This window comes from Scyliorhinus torazame, chromosome 16, assembly GCF_047496885.1.
Source record: "Scyliorhinus torazame isolate Kashiwa2021f chromosome 16, sScyTor2.1, whole genome shotgun sequence".
In the NCBI taxonomy this organism is placed as follows: domain Eukaryota; kingdom Metazoa; phylum Chordata; class Chondrichthyes; order Carcharhiniformes; family Scyliorhinidae; genus Scyliorhinus; species Scyliorhinus torazame.
Genome location: NC_092722.1, coordinates 121220245 through 121240088, shown reverse-complemented (window position 1 = coordinate 121240088; position 19844 = coordinate 121220245). Strand labels below are relative to the sequence as shown.

At 44.6% G+C, this 19844-nt stretch overlaps 1 protein-coding gene across 2 annotated transcripts in view; it reads right to left on the bottom strand.

Annotated features, from left to right (window-relative positions):
- Positions 1-19844, bottom strand: part of ptenb (phosphatase and tensin homolog B) — a 246300-nt gene that overhangs the window by 23507 nt on the left and 202949 nt on the right. For both annotated transcript variants that reach the window (XM_072478959.1, XM_072478961.1), the window contains 2 exons: positions 17475-17641; positions 12292-12507 (listed from right to left, as the gene is read on the bottom strand). In XM_072478959.1, the coding sequence (XP_072335060.1) occupies positions 12292-12507; positions 17475-17641 (383 nt within the window). The remainder of the gene's footprint in view (positions 1-12291; positions 12508-17474; positions 17642-19844) is intronic.

Here is a 19844-nt window from a genome sequence, read left to right as displayed (position 1 = left end):
ATGCCCCACACTGGGTGGAACTGCAGGCCAGTAAGGGGAGCTTCCAACTCCCGCAGTGGCGATTGGATGTGGGCTTGTTGGCGGATGAGGCAGTGTGCGAGAGTAAGGAAGTGCATGCAGGACTATCTGCAGGTCAACAACACAGGGGAAGTCTCAGCAGCGGTGGTCTGGGAGGTGCTGAAGGCAGTGGTGCGAGGGGAGTTGATTTCAATCCGAGCTCATAGGGACAGGACGGACAGGGCAGAGACGGACCGATCAAGGAGATCCTACGGGTAGATAGGAGGTATGCGGTGACCCCAGGGGCGGAACTGTTAAGGGAGCGCCGGAGGCTGCAGGCTGAGTTTGGGGTACTGTCCACGGGCAAGGCAGTGGAGTAGCTTAGAAAGGCGAGGGGGAGGCTGTATGAATATGGAGAGAAGGCCAGCAGAATGCTGGCACAGCAGTTGAGGAAGAGGGAGGCAGCCAGGGGAATTGATAAGGTGGTCGACGGAGATGGAAACCTGGTAGGGGACTCGGCTGGGCTAAACAGGGCGTTTAGGGACTTTTAGAGCGGACTCTATTGCTCGGAACCCTCCACGGGGCGCGAGGAGATGAAACACTTTCTGGACGGGTTGACTTTCCCAAGGGTGGGTAGGGAGCTGGTGGGCAAGTTGGGGGTTCCGATTAGGGCCGAAGAAATATCTGAGGGCTTGAAGGCGATGCAGTCGGGTAAAGCTCCGGGGCCAGACAGGTTCCCGGTGGAATTTTACAAGAGATTTTCAGGGATATTAGGGCCGTTGCTGGTTAAGGTTTTTAACGAGGCGAGGGATAGAGGGGTGCTGCCCCCGACGATGTCACAGGCCACCATCTCGTTAATATTGAAGCGGGACAAGAACCCGGAACTACGTGGGTCCTATAGGTCAATCTCGTTGCTTAATGTGGACGCTAAGTTGCTGGCCAAGGTGTCGTCTTCCAGGATTGAAGATTGTGTGCCGAAGGTGATTATGGAGGACTAAGCCGGATTTGTCAAGGGTAGGCAGATGGTAGCCAATATAAGAAAGCTGCTTAATGTGATTATGAAGCCCCCGCAGAGAAGGGAAGTTGAGGTAGTTGTGGCCATGGACGCAGAGAAGGCGTTTGACCGGGTAGAGTGTGACTATCTATGGGAGGTGCTGGGACGGTTTGGGTTTGATAGGGGCTTTGTTGACTGGGTCAGGCTGTTGTGCCAGGTCCCGGAAGCCAGTGTAAGGACGAATAAGACGACCTTGGACTATTTTAGGCTGCACCGGGGGACAAGACAGGGATGTCCCCTCTCCCCACTGCTGTTTGCGTTAGCCGTAGAGCTGCTGGCAATTGCTCTGAGAGCTTCTAGGTGCTGGAAAGGGCTGGTTAGGGAGTGGGGGGTGGGGTGGAGCATAGGGTATCGCTGTATGCGGATGACTTACTCCTATATGTAGCAGATCCAGGGGCAGGGATGAGGGAGATTATGCCGATTCTAGGGCAATTCGGCAGGTTTTCAGGATACAAATTGAATATGACGAAGAGTGAGATGTTTGTAGTCCAGGCAATGGGTCAGGAGGGCCAGCTGGGGGAGTTACCGTTCAGGTTAGTGGGAAACAATTTTAGATATCTGGGGATACAAGTGGCACGCAACTGGGGCCGGTTACACAAGTTGAACTTGTCCAGGCTGGTTGAGCAGATGAGGGGCGAATTTCGGAGATGTGATGCGCTCCCGCTGTCATTGGCGGGGAGGGTGCAGACGGTTAAGATGACGATATTGCCAAGATTTTTATTTGTGTTCCAATGCCTCCCGGTTTTCATCCCGCGGTCCTTTTTTAAGAGATCAACAAAAGTTTTTTGGGCTTTGTTTGGGCGGATAAGTCCCCACGGATGAAAAAAGTGCTGCTCGAGATGAATCGGGGAGAGGGGGGGCTGGCCCTGCCAAATTTTAGTAATTATTACTGGGCGGCCAATATTGCGATGCTAAGGAAGTGGGTAGCGGGGACGGGGGCGGTTTGGGTGCGGATGGAGGCAGCCTCATGTAGGGGCAACAGCTTGGGGGCCGCAGATAATGGCACCGTTGCCGTTCCCGCAGGCGAGATATTCTGCCAGTTCCGTGGTGGTGGCGGCCCTGAGGATCTGGGGTCAGTGGAGGAGGTACGTTGGTGCAGTGGGTGCATCGGTTTAGTCCCCAATATGTGACAACCATCGGTTTGCTCCTGGGAGCCTAGATGGGGGATTTCGGGTATGGCAAAGGGAGGGAATTGAGAAGATGGGGGACCGGTTTCTGGAAGGGAGTTTCCCCAGCTGGAGGAGAAGTTTGGGTTGGCAGCAGGGAATGATTTTAGATATCTTCCGGTGCGGGACTTTCTGCGTAGGCGGGTATCATCCTTCCCACTCCTGCCACTAAGAGGGATTCAAAATAGGGTAGTGTCTAGGGGATGGGTGGGGAAGGGGAGCGTCTCGGACATCTACAAAGAATTAATGGGGGCGGAGGAGGTGCATATAGAAGAGCTAAGTGTAAGTGGGAGGAGGAACCGGGCGGTGAGATGAAAGACGGCCTATGGGTGGAGGTACTGAGCAGGGTCCACGCGACCGCTACATGCGCAAGGCTCAGTTTGATCCAATTTAAGGTGGTGCACCGGGCGCACATGACAGCGGCCCGGATGAGTAGCTTTTTGGGGTGGAAGGCAAGTGTGTCAGTGTGCGGGTGGACTAGTGAACCATGTCCACATGTTCTGGGCATGCCCAAAAATTAGGGGATATTGGCAGGGGTTCGCGGATGTCATGTCCAGGGTATTGAAGACAAGGGTGGAAATGAGTCCGGGGGTAGCGATCTTTGGGGTGTTGGAAGACCCGGGTGTTCAGGAGGAGAGAGAGGCAGATGTTCTGGCCTTTTCCTCCTTGGTAGCCCGGCGACGGATATTACTGGCTTGGAGGGAGTCTAGGCCCCTGAAGTCAGAGGCCTGGTTAACCGACATGGCGAGCTTTCTCGGCCTGGAAAAGATCAAGTTCACCTTGAGAGGGTCGATGTCAGGGTTCGCCCAGAGGTGGCAACCATTCATTGACTTCTTTGCAGTGAATTAATCGTCAGCAGGGGGGTTAAGGTTAGTATAGAGGCGGGCCTTGGAGGGACGGATGTCGGCGGTTGCTTTTTGATTCCTGTTCTTTGTACTCTATTGTTTTTGCACTGTGATTGTTTGTTGTGCCAAAAATACATCATTAAAAATTGTTTGTTAAAAAAAAAGATGGAGGAGAGTTGGCCTCCATCTGCAACAACTGAAGGTTCACTCCCGCAATAATGGACACCACCTTCAAACGGTGGAGACAGGACGAGGAGACATATACAAGGATGATAGAGTCACAGCCCTGGGGGAGGTTCTAGTTACCGGTTCATAGAGAGGTTCCAGTTCCCAAGAGAAAGCCATCCGAGATACATTCAGGTCTAAAACTTCCTCCTTGAGGAAAGAACAAGGTACCCCCAGATACCAGGATACTCATTAGTAGAAGAGCTACTGGACGCGGGTAACCTAGGGAAGAGAAACTGTGGGGACATTATAGGTGACTGCTGGAGGAGGTGCGCTCCCCCTGGATGAGACAAGGAAAAAATGGGGGGAGGAATTAGGCATATAGATAATGGGAGGACTCTGGATCGAACCACTATAAAGGACGAACTTCACTTGCACATGTTCAGGGCTGAGCCTAACACAGCTAAAGGTGTTGCACAGAGTGCACTGAACCAGAACTCTAACGAGTATGTTCTTTCCGGAGGTGGAGGACAAATATGAACAATGTCAGGGAGGCCCGGCCAACCACACCCACATGTTCTAGGCTTGCCCCAGACTTGTTGGGTACTGGATGACTTTCTTTGAGGCAATGCCCAGGGTTGTGGGAGTGAGGGTGGAGCCATGCCCTAAAGTGGCGGTCTTCAGGATTTCAGGTCAGCCAGAACTCTTCATGGGGATGGGTACCGACCATAAGACATAGGAACAGAATTAGGTCACTCAGCCCATCGAGTCTGCTCCGCCATTCATATTGGCTGATATTTTTCTCATCCCCATTCTCCTACCTTCTCCCCATAACCTCTGATCCCCTTACTAATCAGGAGTCTTTGCCTCCCTGATCGTCCTCCAGAAAATCCTGCTCAGTTGGTGATTGGCAGCACCACGCAAAGCTGCAGACTGATCGCGGCTGCCCTGGCAGAATTGCTCAGGCTGGAGAAAATAAAATTTGCTGTCCAGGGATAGGAAGAGGGCTTCCACAGGATGTGGAAGCTGTTCACCAACTTGTTCCAATATCTGTTCATAGCCAGCAACCAGTAGGGTAAGGGGGGAGGATCAAGGAATACAAAGAGAATGAGAGGGACAAAGGACAAAGCCATAGGGGACAGGTCCAAAGGCAAGCTGAAGCCCAAGCCAAACTGTAAATAGACACTTGTAAATACGTGCTCTGGCCATACTGGGGACTGTAACATATGCATGCCGACTAAATGGCCACAGCAGAAGGGAAGACAATTGCCTGTAAATATATATGCGGAGTTCTGTTTGTCTTTTTTTTTGTTTTTGCGTGGTTTTTCGGTAATATGTAACCTATGAACTGTGAAATATAAGATGTGATAACCCAATTTTAAAAAAGCCCCAAATATTAGATACAGAACTGTCACACCACAGGAGGCTATTTGGCCCATGGCTTAGTGGTATTCCCCTGCCTTTTCCCCACACCCCTTCTCATTAGGTCATTACTTGAACAGAGACAATGTCCTCTTGAATGCCTCGATTGAACCTGCCTCTATCACACTTACACACAGTACATTCCAGACCCAAACCACTCATTGTGTGAAAAAGCGTTTTCTCACATCACATTTGCTTCTTTTGCAATTTCTTTTTCATGATCCTTTTATGAGTGGGAAGAGTTTCTCCCCATCAACTCTGCTCAGGCCCCTCATGATTTTGAACATCTTGGGCGCACTGCTGCCTCACTGCGCCGAAGACCCGGGTTCGATCCCGGCCCCGGGATACTGTCCGTGTGGAGTTTGCACAATTTCCCTGTGTCTTTGTGGGTCTCGCCCCGACAACTCAAAGATGTGCAGGGTAGGTTGATTGACCACGCTAAATTGCCCCTTAATTAGAACAGTTTTTTAAAAATAGAAAAAAGGATTTTGAACATCTCTTGTACTTTATGCCCCTATTAATAAATCCCAAACTATCAACTGTTTTATTTACTGCTCTCTCCAACCATCCTACCACCTTCAAATATCTATGCACATATACACGTAGGCCCCTCTGCTCCTGCACCCCTTTAAGAATTTTACCTTTTCGTTTATCTGGTCTCTCCATGTTGTTCCGACCAAAATGCATCACCTCACATTTCTCAACATTGAACTTCAACTGCCATCTATATATTCACTCCACCAACTTGTTTATGTCCTTTTGAAGCTCTGCACAGTCCCCTTCAGTTTACAATACTTTGACGATTTGTGTCATCCGTAATGAGACTGGGTCATGGAATCTATATACCTAGGTTTTATAGGCTCTTATATTCTTTTCTCACTGGTTTGTTCTGTTTTAATTTTGTGAATTTTAGTTATTCTATCTACTAGGGCTATTCTTGATGTTGTCTCATTGGTGGATAAATACTAAATTAGAATACGAAGATCTGTAACTATTTTAAGAACAAGGACGAGGAAAGAGATGAAGATAACTTTTTTTTGTGTTGATAGTTATGATGATCTGGAAGGCACTAACTAAAAGGTGATGGAAGTGGATTCAATTGTTACTTATGCTTAAAAAGGGATATGGGGAAAGAGCGAGGGAGTGGGGATATACCTGAATAGGTTTGTCAAAGAGCCAACAAAAGGCATGATAGAAGCATAGAATCTTACAGCACAGGGAGTTGTAAGAATCTACAGCTTGAAATACAGAAGCACTTTTGGGAACGTTTATTTCAATTTTGTATGTTCCAATGAAGCTCTATGAGCAGTACCCATGCACTTTACAGCCAAAAAGCATGGAAACGCCTGGACTCCATATTTAGCACAAGTCAAAACGGTGCCTGGTGAGTGATTTGATTGGTTCGCTCGTTTTCCAATTGTTGTTTATAGTTGGGACATCAGATTTTCTATTTGAGGAAATCAGAACCAGTTAATGATGTGTTTGTTTCTTATACTGATTCAATCAGGCACAATTGCAACATTTCTAACAAGCAACAGTTTAGATTGGTGCATATTTTCCCCATGTACTCGTATAGTGTTTCCCAAACACAAGTTCCACAGTAGGTGCAGCAGTTTTAAATTGAAAAAAAAACCTGTCCTTCCAGTTCATCCAATTGGATGCGTTTTTCACACTACATTGGCTTCTGATCGGCGCACTAGTTCGCTTATCATAGCCAATGCACTGAGATTGGACAAGCTGGAAATACCAGCAAAGTCGGTGGGGGGGGGGTGCGCTGTTGTATGTACACTGGGGTCGACTCAAAGGAACAGATAGAGAGTGAGAGAGAGAGATGTGAGAGAAGTGAATGTGTGAGACAGGAGAGTCTGTTTGAGAGGAGAGTCTGTTTGAGAGGAGTGTGTGTTTGCGCACAAGGTAAATGTGTGTGCGTGCATGAGAGGTGAGTGTTTATGTTTGAGGTGAGTGTGTGCACGTGCGCACATGCACGTGTCTGAAATGGGAATCCTGCTCTCCAGCAGCACTCCCACTATTAAATGAATTTGTGAGCAAAACAAATCAGCATCACTCCTTCCATTAAAAATGACAAAAAGTAAGACTTGGAAGCATTCGATAAATAAGAGAATATTTTAATTATAATAAGTAAATACATATAAATCGAAAAAACTTAGGAATTTGTTTATGAATATTTTGTACATATTGCACAATAATTATTTTTTTGTGATTTAACTCTTCAATATATAAGAATGTTTCTTAGGGGTTTCACCTGTACACTTGAGGCCAAAAGGGTTCTGAGGATGAAAAAGTTTGGGAAACCCTGTATTAGTAGATAGAATCATAGATTTTTACAGCACAGAAGGAGGCCATTTGGTCCACTGTGTCTGCACCGCAGTGCTCCTGAACAAGTCCCATTCCCCAGCCCCATCTCCGTAGCCCTCTAAATTCATCACTTGCAAACGTATATACAGCTCTCTTTTGAAACATCCAATGGAATCCGCCTCCATCACTGTCCCAGGCAGTTCATTCCTATCCCAACAACTGAGTAGAGGTGTCTCCTTATCTCACTCCTAACTCTCTTGCTGACAATCTTGAAATTCTGTCAGAATTGTTCATACTTTTTAACACCTAAACAAGGTCACCTCTTGATCTTCTGTACTCTTAAGGAGAACAAGCCCAATTTCCCGAATCTTTCCTTGTATCTAAAATTCCTCGTTCCTGGTATCAATCTAGTAAATCACCTCTGTATCTCTCTAGGGTGATCCAATGGCCACGCTGCACCCGAAAAGCAGCTCGCCACAGCGCAGCTTGGCCGATAAAAGCTGGGATATCCCATTCCTGGGATCTACCCAGTTCGCAACGCCTCGCAAGATCCAATGCGATCTCGCGAGACGCTGTGATGTAAATCCCGACCATTGTGGGCAAGTACACTTTTCGGCAAATCTGCATTTTAGAGAGAGACAGTTTTAAGACTCATTTCCTTCGCCTCGGGGACCACAGGCAAGTGCAGTTTGGTACTGATCTCTACAAACAGGGACCAGATGTAACGGCACTCGTGGGGGTCTCCCAGGGGATTGGAGGGCCTCAGCTGAAAGCCTTTTGGGCAGGGTGGTGCACTGGCGCTGCTGGTGCCACCTGGGTATCTTGGTTGTGCCAGCCTGGCACCGCCACCTGGGTGCCCGACTGGCACAGCTAAGATGCCACGGTTGTCTGCCAGTTGTTATGGGCAGTGCCAAGCTGGCATTTTTTATGCACGCAGGCGATCGGGCCCTGCGTGGTTGTTTGGTAGAATGGTACAAAATGGGGCTATGTGCGGCCTTAGCCGCACTTCCCCGCTGATGCCCCTTATACAATGTGAGTTGCACTGTGTAGCAATGTGTTTCTCGGTGCTGCGAGCGCCAGGAAACATGTGGCTAAACGCGCTCGCTTTGGGACCTTGTTCCCACTTAGTTGAATCGCGGCCAATATTCCATATATGGTCTGACCAATGATTTGTAGAGATGTAGTATCACTTCTTGCTCTTATACGCTATGCCTCCATTTATAAACCCAAGGATCTTATAAGACTTCCTAACAACTGTTGTAACTTACCTGGCCGCTTTCAGAGAATTATGCACTTGAACCCCGAGGTCCCTCTGGGGTTAAACTCCCCTCAAAGTTGTACCATTGAGCCTGTACTGTCTCCCCATGCTTCTTCTCCTTCAATGCATTACCTCACATTTCTCTGCATTGAAATGCATCCGCCCATTTGGCCAACTTGACAATGTCCCTCTGAAGTTGCTCAGCGTCATCCTCACACTTCATTATTCTCCCTAGCTTGGTATCATCTGCATATTTAGAGATTTTGCCCTCAAAACCATCTCTAAATCGTTTATATAAATCAGAAAAAGCAAACGTCCAAACACTGAGCCCTGGAGAACACCACTTTTAACTCGTTTCCAGTCTGAGAAATGCTCATCTGTACCTATAGTGGGTACTTTGTTTCATATCTCTTAGCCAACTTCTAATCCATGCTGCCAAGTACCCATCAATTCCAAACATTTCTAATTTCCTAACCAACCTGCCATAGTAAATGCTTTCTGAAAGTTCAAATATACAATATCCACAGCACTACTCTCATCTACTGCCTGTGTCACCTCATCAAAGAACTCAATTAAATTTATCAGACATGACCTGCCCTTGACAAAACCATGTTGACTGTCCAGTATTAACTTATTTTTCTCGAAGTGTACATTTATCTTATCCCATATTATGGCCTCCATCAGTTTTCCCATTATTGATGTCAAGCTGTAGATGCAAGACATCAAACTATTTTCTGCAGTTAGCAAATATGTTGGACTGGGAAAACAAACAAAATCAATCTTTCACGTATTTGGGATCATTTACAGACTGAAAAGATTTGCAGTGTTTGATAATTATCCTCAAAATTATAAGTGCAAATCAATCTTCAACAAATACATTTTGAATGGCCCCAAGAACTATAAAAATGGATTAGATATTGTGTACGTATAATCTAAATGGACCAGTTAGTATAAAGTTGAGTGGCTAATTTTTCAATTTACTAAGAGATGAAAAAGCATATGGCATAAAAGCATGAATGCATTTTGTTGAAATAAACCAAATTTCCAGGACAATCCAAGTAATAGTCACAGCACCTACTAATTATTTTCAGTGGACAATAATTGAGAAAATTAATGTAACATAAACATTCACTTTTAGTCTTAAAAATGTGATATGTGCTCAAAAGAAATTGCAAAACGGATAAGTAGCGATATTGAAAATTTGCAGTTTTGTTTTGGTCAGGGGCGTTAGGAAATTCATCGGATAAAAGCAAATTACTGCGGATTCTGGAATCTGAAACGAAAGAGAAAATGCTGGAAAATCTCAGCTCTGAGCTTTGACAAAGAGTCATCGGACTCGAAACTTTAGCTCTTTTCTCTCCCTACAGATGCTGCCAGATCTGCTGACATTTTCCAGCATTTTCTCTTTCGTTTAGGAAATTCATTGATCTGCGTGTCCCTGTGCAGATTGTAACATTGAAGATACTGCCGGTTCCACAGCTGTTACATTGGTTCCTACCAAGAAACAAAGGTGGAACCCACTGCGTGTTGATAGGTTCTCCACATAGGTCAGTGAAGAGCCATTTAAGTGATCTCAGTTTTAGTCAGTTAGTCAGGGACAGGTGAAGAGGATGGTGACCAGATCCATACAAGTGCTGCTGTTGGACCTGGAAGCCATTTGGCAATTCTGTGGAGTTTTAAAAAAATAAATTTAGAGTACCCAATCAATTTTTTACAATTAAGGGGTAATTTTGTTTAGCATGGCCAATCCACCTACCCTGCACATCTTTTGGGTCGTGGGGGCGAAACCCACGCAAACACGGGTAGAATGTGCAAACTCCACACGGACAGTGACCCAGAGCCGGGATCGAACCTGGGACCTCAGCGCTGTGAGGCAACAGGGCTAACACACTGCGCCACCGTGCTGCCCGAATTCTGTGGAGTTAGGGCTGAGACATTTGCTTGTTCCGTGCTGCTGAAAGAGTTCAGCTGAGAAGAGGCTTTGAGAGTCATTGATAGCTCAGTGCAGCCAAGTGTTCTGGCTCAAGAAATTCTACGTGACTGGATGTGCTCAGAAGCAGGGAGAAGAGGCTCCAGGCACAGAGGTGAGCAGTCTCCAGTAAGTCAAGGCTCAGGAAAGTCCTGAGGAGCAAACCCTGGTAGGGAGTTGTCATTAGGATAGTCTGAGTCTGAGCAATTTTTGGAGGGAATTCAGAGGCTCGGGACGGGATTCTCCGGTATCCAGTGGCATGGAGGGAAAGAGTGCCCCCACGGCACAGGCCCGCCTGCAGATCGGTGGGCCTCGATCGCGGGCCAAGCCACCGTGGAGCCCCCCCCACCCCCGGAGGACTCCGCAGGCCGCCCACAGAGCCAGGTCCCGCCGGTAAGAACCTTGTGTAATTTACACCGGCGTGACTGGCCAAAATTGGGCGGCCGCTCGGCACATCGCAGAGAGGAGAATCGCCAGGGGGGCCGCTTCCAACCGCCCCCGACCGGCACGGTGCGATTCCCGCCCCCGCCCAAAAAACGGCGCCGGAGAATTCGGCAGCTGGCGTCACCCCCCCCCCCCCCCCCCCCCCCCCCCCCGCCCCGCCCCGGCGGGGGGGTCGGAGAAACCCGCCCCGATCTTTGAAGGCGAAAACTGGAAATTTCTCAGCAGGAAGAAAGGGCCATAACTTCCAGTTCCCCAGCGTCGCATTAAGGGGTACCCCAATGATGCACTGGGGAATCCCTCTAGGAAATTCTAATGTAAGGATTTACCCATCAATTTCCCAGCTGTGCTAACTTCCTCTGGACAATTGCGCTGGCCTGGGCACCATCCAATAGAAGGGATTTAAATTGCTAACTTTGGATGGTTCTGCCAGTTTTACCTTGATAGTTACTCTGAAAGAGGTAGAGGGAGAAAGCACTTCTAACTCCAGAGTAACTATTTAAAAAAACACAGACCCAGCTTCGCATGCCCCCCACCCCCATCGCCCTCTTGGAGGGCCCAAGGGCCTGTTCCTGTGCTGTATTGTTCTTCAAAATTTACCCTTTAAATCTCCCATTTTCTGCAGCTACTGCCATAAAAAGGGGGAGTTGACTTAGCTCCCTGCACCCCAGTTACCGCACGATGATGCTGCCAGGGTGTTCCTCGCTGTTGCTGTCTCATCCAGCCTGAATGAGGAAAGTTGGCCGAGACAGGGGCTTCAGAATCTCAGCAAAGAAAAATCGGGCAAGAATGGCAATCCAACTGAGATCGTCACTCTGTGGAAGTTACAGGCCAGAGTTTTAAAGAGACTGTGCAACTCCCAGTGAATACTGACATCTGGGTTGCTCAGAAACCTGTGGGATATGCCCCATCTGCCATTTATCGTGCAGTGGTGTGTTCGATCATAGTTTAACTGTTAATTTACTTGAACCTCAAGTTGATTCTGAGGTTGATTCTAAGATTCATCTTGTAAATTGTTTTATCTTTCAAAACTTGTACAGTAAATTTTGTTTTTGGTTTGTTCAAAACCCGTGGAATCTTGTGGCTTTATTTCAAAAGCAGATGTCTTTAATCGCAACCTTTAACTACTTTAAACAAAATGTTACTGGTCCCTCGCTGGACCTCCCCTCACTACCTGGGTCTGACCAAGGATCATAACAGGGTTTAACAAGAATCATTCAATAATCGCACATGTGGCCAAAACTGAAATATCTAGTATTATTCCACACAAACATTTCTCATGGAGGTGCCAACCAACTGATCATACAATTACTAGCAAACAAAACTGTACTGCTTCAATGGTTAATAACTTATTTATTTTCTGTCTTGTTACCTGGTGATACATTGCTAGGCAATAAATGGTTTCTGCAAGAAAAATAATCTTGGTGAATAAGATTACAACAAAATTAGATTGATTTTAGAATATCAGTTTAATATCAAGAATTTTAAATGAGCCAAGATTCTATAATTGAAAATGTTCAGGTATTCAATAACCAATGGCCAACAAGCTATTAGAACACCAGAGGTTTCAATATTGAGCACAAAATCATCGAACACCAACTCCAAAGTTCAATAAAAGTACAATATTTTCTACATTTTGTATAGAACTGGTTACTAACCTTGAAATTCGGTGAGAAATATCTGTTGGCTTTGTCTTTATTTGCCTTGTCAAGTTCATTTTTAGTCAATGTGAGGGCCAGATATTCCTTGTCATTATCTGTACGCAAACCATCATCGTCCTTGTCTGTAACTATGCTGCCATTTTCTACTTTATCTAAGTTCTCATTTGGTTGTGGGATGAAGAATGTATTTATCCAGAAATGGAACATTTTATCCTGAAGGAAAGAAAATAATCCATAAATCTCAATTCACATTTAAGAGTCAGGTCTTCGTTTGAAGAAATACCACACTCTGGTAAAATACGATCCCAATGCTGAGGCTGTAGGCTTAAAAAAATGACCCAGCACTGATAACAGAAGGAGTTGGAGCAATCACTGGTTTGTTAGGTGGTGTGGAAGAAAGGTTCGATAGGAAAAACTATATTTAAATCCTGTTTAAGATAGTGGCAATGTACAAAGAGTACATTATTTCAGTATTTAGTAGCTTGTTCTGCATAACTTCTAAAGCTTGATTCTCAAGTAGATTTCAAAGTAATTTCTGCTTCAAGTATGGTAAGTGGATAAATGATTGCATTACAGCCACTGCAGCAGTCTTACCATCTCCGAGATGTCTGAATATATTTATACATTTTCTTACTGTACTGGGAAAAGGCACCAAAGAACATGCGGCTATTAGGAATTGAACAATCTAAACCAGACATAAATGATTGAAAGAGTTACTGACTGAAATTTTAAAGTACTATAATAAATTAAAAAGTATGCACTCATACAGACCTGGTAGAAGATTAGCTGCAGATGGTGCATATCCTGGAGGACAGAAAAAGCAAGGAAAGGAGGAGCAAAAAGAAAGTACTTTTGATTGTTTTAAGTAATGAGGAACTGAAGAAATGGGGGATGCATGGGAAATAAAGGAACCCATCCAAAACATTTTCCCAAAGGCTCAGCAAGTGTATTCATCAAGTTCCCCAGCTAGATTCAATTTCCACTCTGAGAGTGGGACTTTCCAGCAGCAGAGGCGGCTCATCATTGGTTGCCACTACGATGTTTTGCGTGACTCGCCTGTCCCAGTGCTGGCGAATCTGCCACAGGGGGTTGCCTTTCAGAGGACCGGAATATCCCATCAGCAGGAAGGGCCAGAAAATCCTGCTCCGAGTCAGGTCAGCTGATCTCATCCAAAAAGGTGGCAGAGATACTAGAATATACCTCAGTGGATCGAGGTCAAAGAAGAGAAAATCATCCAGCACTCCACTCCCAATTCAGCAACCCTTACTGAAAAATCTCAGCAGGTATGGGCATTTGGAGAGAGAAAAATTAAGCACAAGTGTGAACCTCTTGCATCAAATGGCCTACTGACACAAGGCAGAGACCTGCATATGACTAATAGCCACTCGGGTGAAATATCTCAGGGATTTGCGCTCGTGGAATGGCATTTCAGCAATGTCTTCAGATTGGGAAGGAGACAACCGATGAACAAAAAATGAAAACCTTCTCTCATTTTCTTCTTGATAAACAACTTACTTGCAGTAGGGAAAATATAAAAACTGTGTCAGATTAATATATTTTGTACCCACCTATTCCTCATACCAATTCCTAATAGCATATAAAAGTTACAAAATTAGATTTCCTGTTTAGATCAATTACAAAAGTCGTAGAATCAACTCTGTATGCTATGTATAAGGAAATCTTGCATAAATAAAAACAATTTATAAATGATGCTTTGCAATCAGTAAGGCAGTAAGTAGCCCACTATTGCCCACTATACAGTTTTCAGAACAGTACCCAACCATGATAAATAAGTATAATGCTACTGGTCTTTGACTCAGTTTGCAAGAATATGCAAATTATACTGATGCTGATTGGAAGCCAAGCTGCACATGGCAATTTTGACTGTGATATTCCATGCTATCAGTCGAAGCGCCTTATAATTTGGATAAAAATCTGACTGCGTGTACGCACGCATGCATGTTTGTGTAAATTGCGTAAATCAGGTGAGGTATGTTTGTGTTGAAGAATGGATACTTTTCATTTAATGCACCCAGAATCAGCATTCAGCACTCCCAGCTGCAGTAAAGCAATCAGGTGAAAACTTCCAACCAGTCAGTAGTCACAGCCTCAGAAGATCACCCATTTTCCCCCCATTTCCAGTGTCAGCTTTCCTGTGGCATCCATGATTGCAAGTACTCAATTTGGAGCCGTTTTCATTCCAAAACTACAAGAACTGTATAAAATTTGCCAAAAATCTTTTTAGGCCATAATATAAAGGGTTAGAGTTACTGGGTGTTGCTTGGGTTGAAAGTGGATCAGTGTTGGGCCCGTATTGATTTTCAATATAACCAAGTACTGTACTACATTGAAACTTATTGATTACATCAGCTTGGTAAACAGTAGACAGGATGATGTGTAAAAGCAAACACGTACATATGTAACAGAAAGGAAACAAAGGCAAGAATTAATAATATAGATACATATCATCAAGAACAAGACTACAGTTATGAAATGAAATGAAAATCAAAATCGCTTGTCACAAGTCGGCTTCAAATGAAGTTACTGTGAAAAACCCCTAGTCGCCACATTCCGGCGCCTGTTCGGGGAGGCTGTTGCGGGAATCGAACCGTGCTGCTGGCCTGCTTTCAAAGCCAGTGATTTAGCCCTGTGCTAAACAGGACTTGCGATATTGCAAGTATTTCCAGTGAAGCAGAGCGCGTCAAGAGGAAATTTAACAAGCGTTTGAAGCAGAGGAGGTTATAGGGCGAGATCTACCGCCTGCGTTATGCCCAAAAGGCAGTGTGGCGCGACTGGTAGTTCCCTCTTCCGGGATACACCCAGCTTACCATGCCTCGTGACATCTAACCCGATCTCACGAAATGTCACGATGTGAATTGCACCATTGTGGGTGGGATCACTTGTTTGTAAATCTGCATATTAGAGTGAGACAGCTCGTCTCACTCTAATATGCATTGCCACGATCTTCCCAAGGCACAGGATTGAACTCCCTCACCTTGGAGATCTTGGGTGAGCGTCGTTCAGTGCTGGTCTTCCGAAACGGCATGCGTGGGGGTCTTCCTGGGGATTGGTAGCCCCAAGGTGCTTGCCTCCTGGGCAGGGTGGCACCCTGGCACTGCTGATTCCAGCCTTGCACTGTCAAGGTGCACTGCCAGATGGCAGGGACAGTCAGGGTGCCAATGTGTAGGCTGGCAATGTCATGGTGCCAGGTTGGCATTTTACCCAAAACAGGGATCCGACTGCCCTGTGCAGAGGGGGGGCCCCCGAGGACTCCCTTATCGGTGAATTGGGACTGGGGGTGGGGGGGCTCCAGCGCCGCAAAACACCTGGCTAATCTTGCCCGCTGCAGGACTCTGTTTCCATTTGGCTAGGTCGCTCCCATAGGGTTAGAGGGAGATAGCAGGGCAGTGAAATTTGTAATATATTGCTCGAGCTCTCAGGCACAGCAGACATGATACATCAAATGGCCAAGTTATATGCTTACAAATTTCAGCAGTTTTATGGTTTGTAGCAAGTTAAAAGAGGAAACTGTCATCCTGCTACTTTGAACCCAGGTCCCAAGACTGAAGTCCTGTTTCTGACTCATTTCAATACTCAGTTCCCCTATTTATTACAAAGAAACATTATACATACAACCGTAAACCTAAAATATTGGGTTTTTGGTATTAGCTTAAATCCTGGTGCAGCAGATGAAAACCTTGATGTAATCAAATATAGAGGATATAGATTTTCAAATGTTTGGATAAGTTGTAATACTTATAATACGCTCGGAGTGTTGAGTATTAAGATTTAATTTTCCTTATTGTAAAAACCCATCCAGTCACGCAAAACAAAGTCAATTGCAATACCTGCCAGATATAATGGTGACAGTAGTGGACACTAGAAATGAACTGTAATTGGTTGACCAATACACTCAGAGCGTATTACAAGTACTTCAACTTATCCAAATATTTGAAAATCTATATCCTCTATTTCTGATCACGCCAAGGATTGTATCTGCTGCACCAGGATTTAAGTTAATACCAAAGGGAGAATTTAGAATATCCAAATTACCTAATAGCACGTCTTTCGGGACATGTGGGAGGAAACCGGAGCACCCGGAGAAACCCACGCAGACACAAGGAGAACGTCCAGACTCTGCACAGACAGTGACCCAGCCAGGAATCGAACCTGGGACCCTGGAGCTGTGAAGCCACAGTGCTAACTACTGTGCTACCCTGAAAGTGCAAACTCCGCAGACAGTCACCTGAGGCCGGAATTGAACCTGGGTCCCTGGAGCTGTGAGGCAGCAGTGATAACCACTGTCACACCGTGCCGCTCATAATGCTTAATTGAGCAAATCAATTTTCACAAGGTCAGAAGTTGCTTAAAATTCAGATGTTGAGCTGGTTTTCAGTCAAAAGCCAATGTCAATGTGACTCATACTTCCAAAATGATTAGTCTATTAAAGAAAGTAAAATATTAAGTAAAATGCAGATGTGATTTTTTTGGAAAAATATATTATAATGTAGTCAGAACTGTTACATAATGTTACAGTTAAATGTAAAAATAGAAGGGACTGAATTGCAAGAAAAGACAATGCAAGTAGATCTTAGCTTTTGTTGTACAAGCTCAATTTATAACAGTAGAAATACAATTAACAAGGGCACATGTTCATCATGAACGTTTATGTTAGACGATGCTTGAAACAGAACTTCAAAATGGCCTGTGCAAGTCATTCCAGCACCCCAGGGGTTAAACAGACGCACAGCAGCGGTTAATTAGGTATACTTTCATATTTTCGAATGAAAGATCATTGACCTGAAACGTCAACTCTGTTTCTCTCTCCGTAGATGCTACCAGCCTGGCTGAGTAGTGCCATAATTGTCTGTTCTAATTTCAGATTTTCAGCATCGGTAGTATTTTATTTTTATAATTTGTAAGCTTTGCTTGCAAAATAGATTCAATCTCGGTTAGCAGTGTAGTTGACGTTTGGTGATGTAATATCAGGGTGGAAATCAAACAGTTGAAATTAATTACTGTTATAATTCTTTACATTTCTACTTGTTTTAAAAAGGCTACTGAAGGCAAGACTTCCTCTTCAACTGCACTTTACAGACTAAAGCTTGTTTCCTTGCTCTATATCAAGATATGTATACTCTAGTTATATTAGAATGACTCCAGTTCTAGTAAAAACAAACCTTTTTCATCATCTTGTTCTGTTTGTGGAAGAATTCCACTTTAATATCTCCGCACACTGGTAGAGGTTGAGCAAAATCAAAATACATATATTTGTCTTCACGCTTGGTCGGGCCCAAAGGGGAAGTAAAAATCTTCACCTTCAGCTGTGAAACCACAAACATAGGATCTAACAAAGAACAAAAGAGATTTAGCTTTACAGTTCTAGCAAAAAAGGGAAATATCCACCAAAACATTCTTACAAAGCTAAACTGCAAAATTTCTAATGCAGTCCAATGTAAATTACAAATCTGGTGGTTTCAGGTGACAATTTAAATATTCAGAGTCATGACAATATATTCTTCACAAGCGGCAAACTAGTATAAAAAAATCTTCCGCTAATTGAATACTAATTTCCTTTCGTAAATGAGCATACTTTGAAGAGTCATGTTAGTTGAGAACTAATAATTCAGAACTCATATGACAATTTAATTAATCACAATGAAATTTTAATTTGACCTGTACATTTCAAGACATTAGCCAGACAATAAGGCAAAATGATACTGGTGTCAGTGCCGCATGATTTTGATTTGATTTATTATTGTCACATGTATTAGAATACAGTAAAAAGTATTGTTTCTTGCATGCTGTACAAACAATGCGTACCGTACATAGGGAAGGAAGGAGAGACTGCAGAATATAATGTTACAGTTATAGCAAGGTGTAGCGAAAAGATCAACTTAATACGAGGTAGGTCCATTCAAAAGTCTGTTGGCAGTGGGGAAGAAGCTGTTCTTGAGTCGGTTGGTACGTGACCTCAAACTTTGGAATCTTTTTCCTGACGGAAGAAGGTGGAAGAGAGTATGTCCGGGGTGCGTGGGGTCCTTAATTATGCTGGCTGCCTTTTTCAGGCAGCGGGAATTGTAGATAGAGTCAATGGATGTGAGGCTGGTTTGCGTGATGGATTGAGCTACATTGACGACTTTCAATGAAAGTTTCATTCACATGAAACTACTACTGACTTCCTGGACCAGGGACGGGAAGAAGGAAAGAACCATACTCCTGCTTTTGACTGCGCCTCGCGATTCCAAAAGACCATAAGACATAGGAGCGGAAGTAAGGCCATTCAGCCCATCGAGTCAACTCCACCATTCAATCATGGCTGATTTCAACTCCATTTACCCGCTCTCTCTCCATAGCCCTTAATTCCTCGAGAAATCAAGAATTTATCAACTTCTGTCTTAAAGACACTCAACGTCCCGGCCTCCACCGCCCTCTGTGGCAATGAATTCCACAGACCCACCACTCTGGCTGAAGAAATTTCTCCTCATCTCTGTTCTAAAGTGACTCCCTTTTATTCTAAGGCGGTGCCCCCGGGTCCTACTCTCCCCTGCTAATGGAAACAACTTCCCTACGTCCACCCTATCTAAGCCATTCATTATCTTGTAAGTTTCTATTAGATCTCCCCTCAACCTCCTAAACTCCAATGAATATAATCCCAGGATCCTCAGACGTTCATCGTATGTTAGGCCTACCATTCCTGGGATCATCCGTTTGAATCTCCGCTGGACCCTGCTAGATAATTAGTTTGTGAAAGACAGACAAACTTGGCAATGATGCACTCCACATCAAAATAGCCAGTCAACTCTCCAGTTTTATTTATGAGTAATGGCCACTTGGTCAGACACTCACAGCAGTACCAATAGTTAAACAACTATTCATCGGGGTGGCACGGTGCGTGCAGTGGTTAGCACTGCTGCCTCATGGCACTGAGGACCTGGGTTCGCTCCCTGCCCCGGGTCACTGTTCATGTCGCGTTTGCACATTCTCCCCGTGCCTGCCTGGGGCTCACCCCACAACCCAAAAATGAGCAGGGTAGGTGGATTGGCAATGCTAAATTGCCTTTTAATTGAAAAAAATTCAAACATGGGTATTCTAAATTTATTTTTAAAAATTAATTGTCAACACAAGTCCTTCCCGAGAAGAACAACAGACAGGTGGAGTGGGAATTAGACAAGGACCATAAGTTGATGAATTCCTATTGGTTTTTGACCTAGAAATTGCTAAATATTGAAATGCAATGAGGCATCAAACCTATCTAATTTGAGAGGCATGAAAGAACATACTAATGAATGCTGATTAAAACATGAAAATAACAATAAATATTTTTGGTTCATTATGTTCATCCTATATTCACACAATCTGAAAATCCTCACAGTCAACAGATTTTAGTTTGATAAACATTGTTCACTTTAACGGAGTATATTTTTTCTTCCACCACCACCAAACCCACACCTCACCAAGAACTGGTCAACTGAATTAAGCATTAGGAACATGGATGGACAGATCAGCAGATAACATCACTTAGTAGCATCCAGTTGAAACTTTCCAGT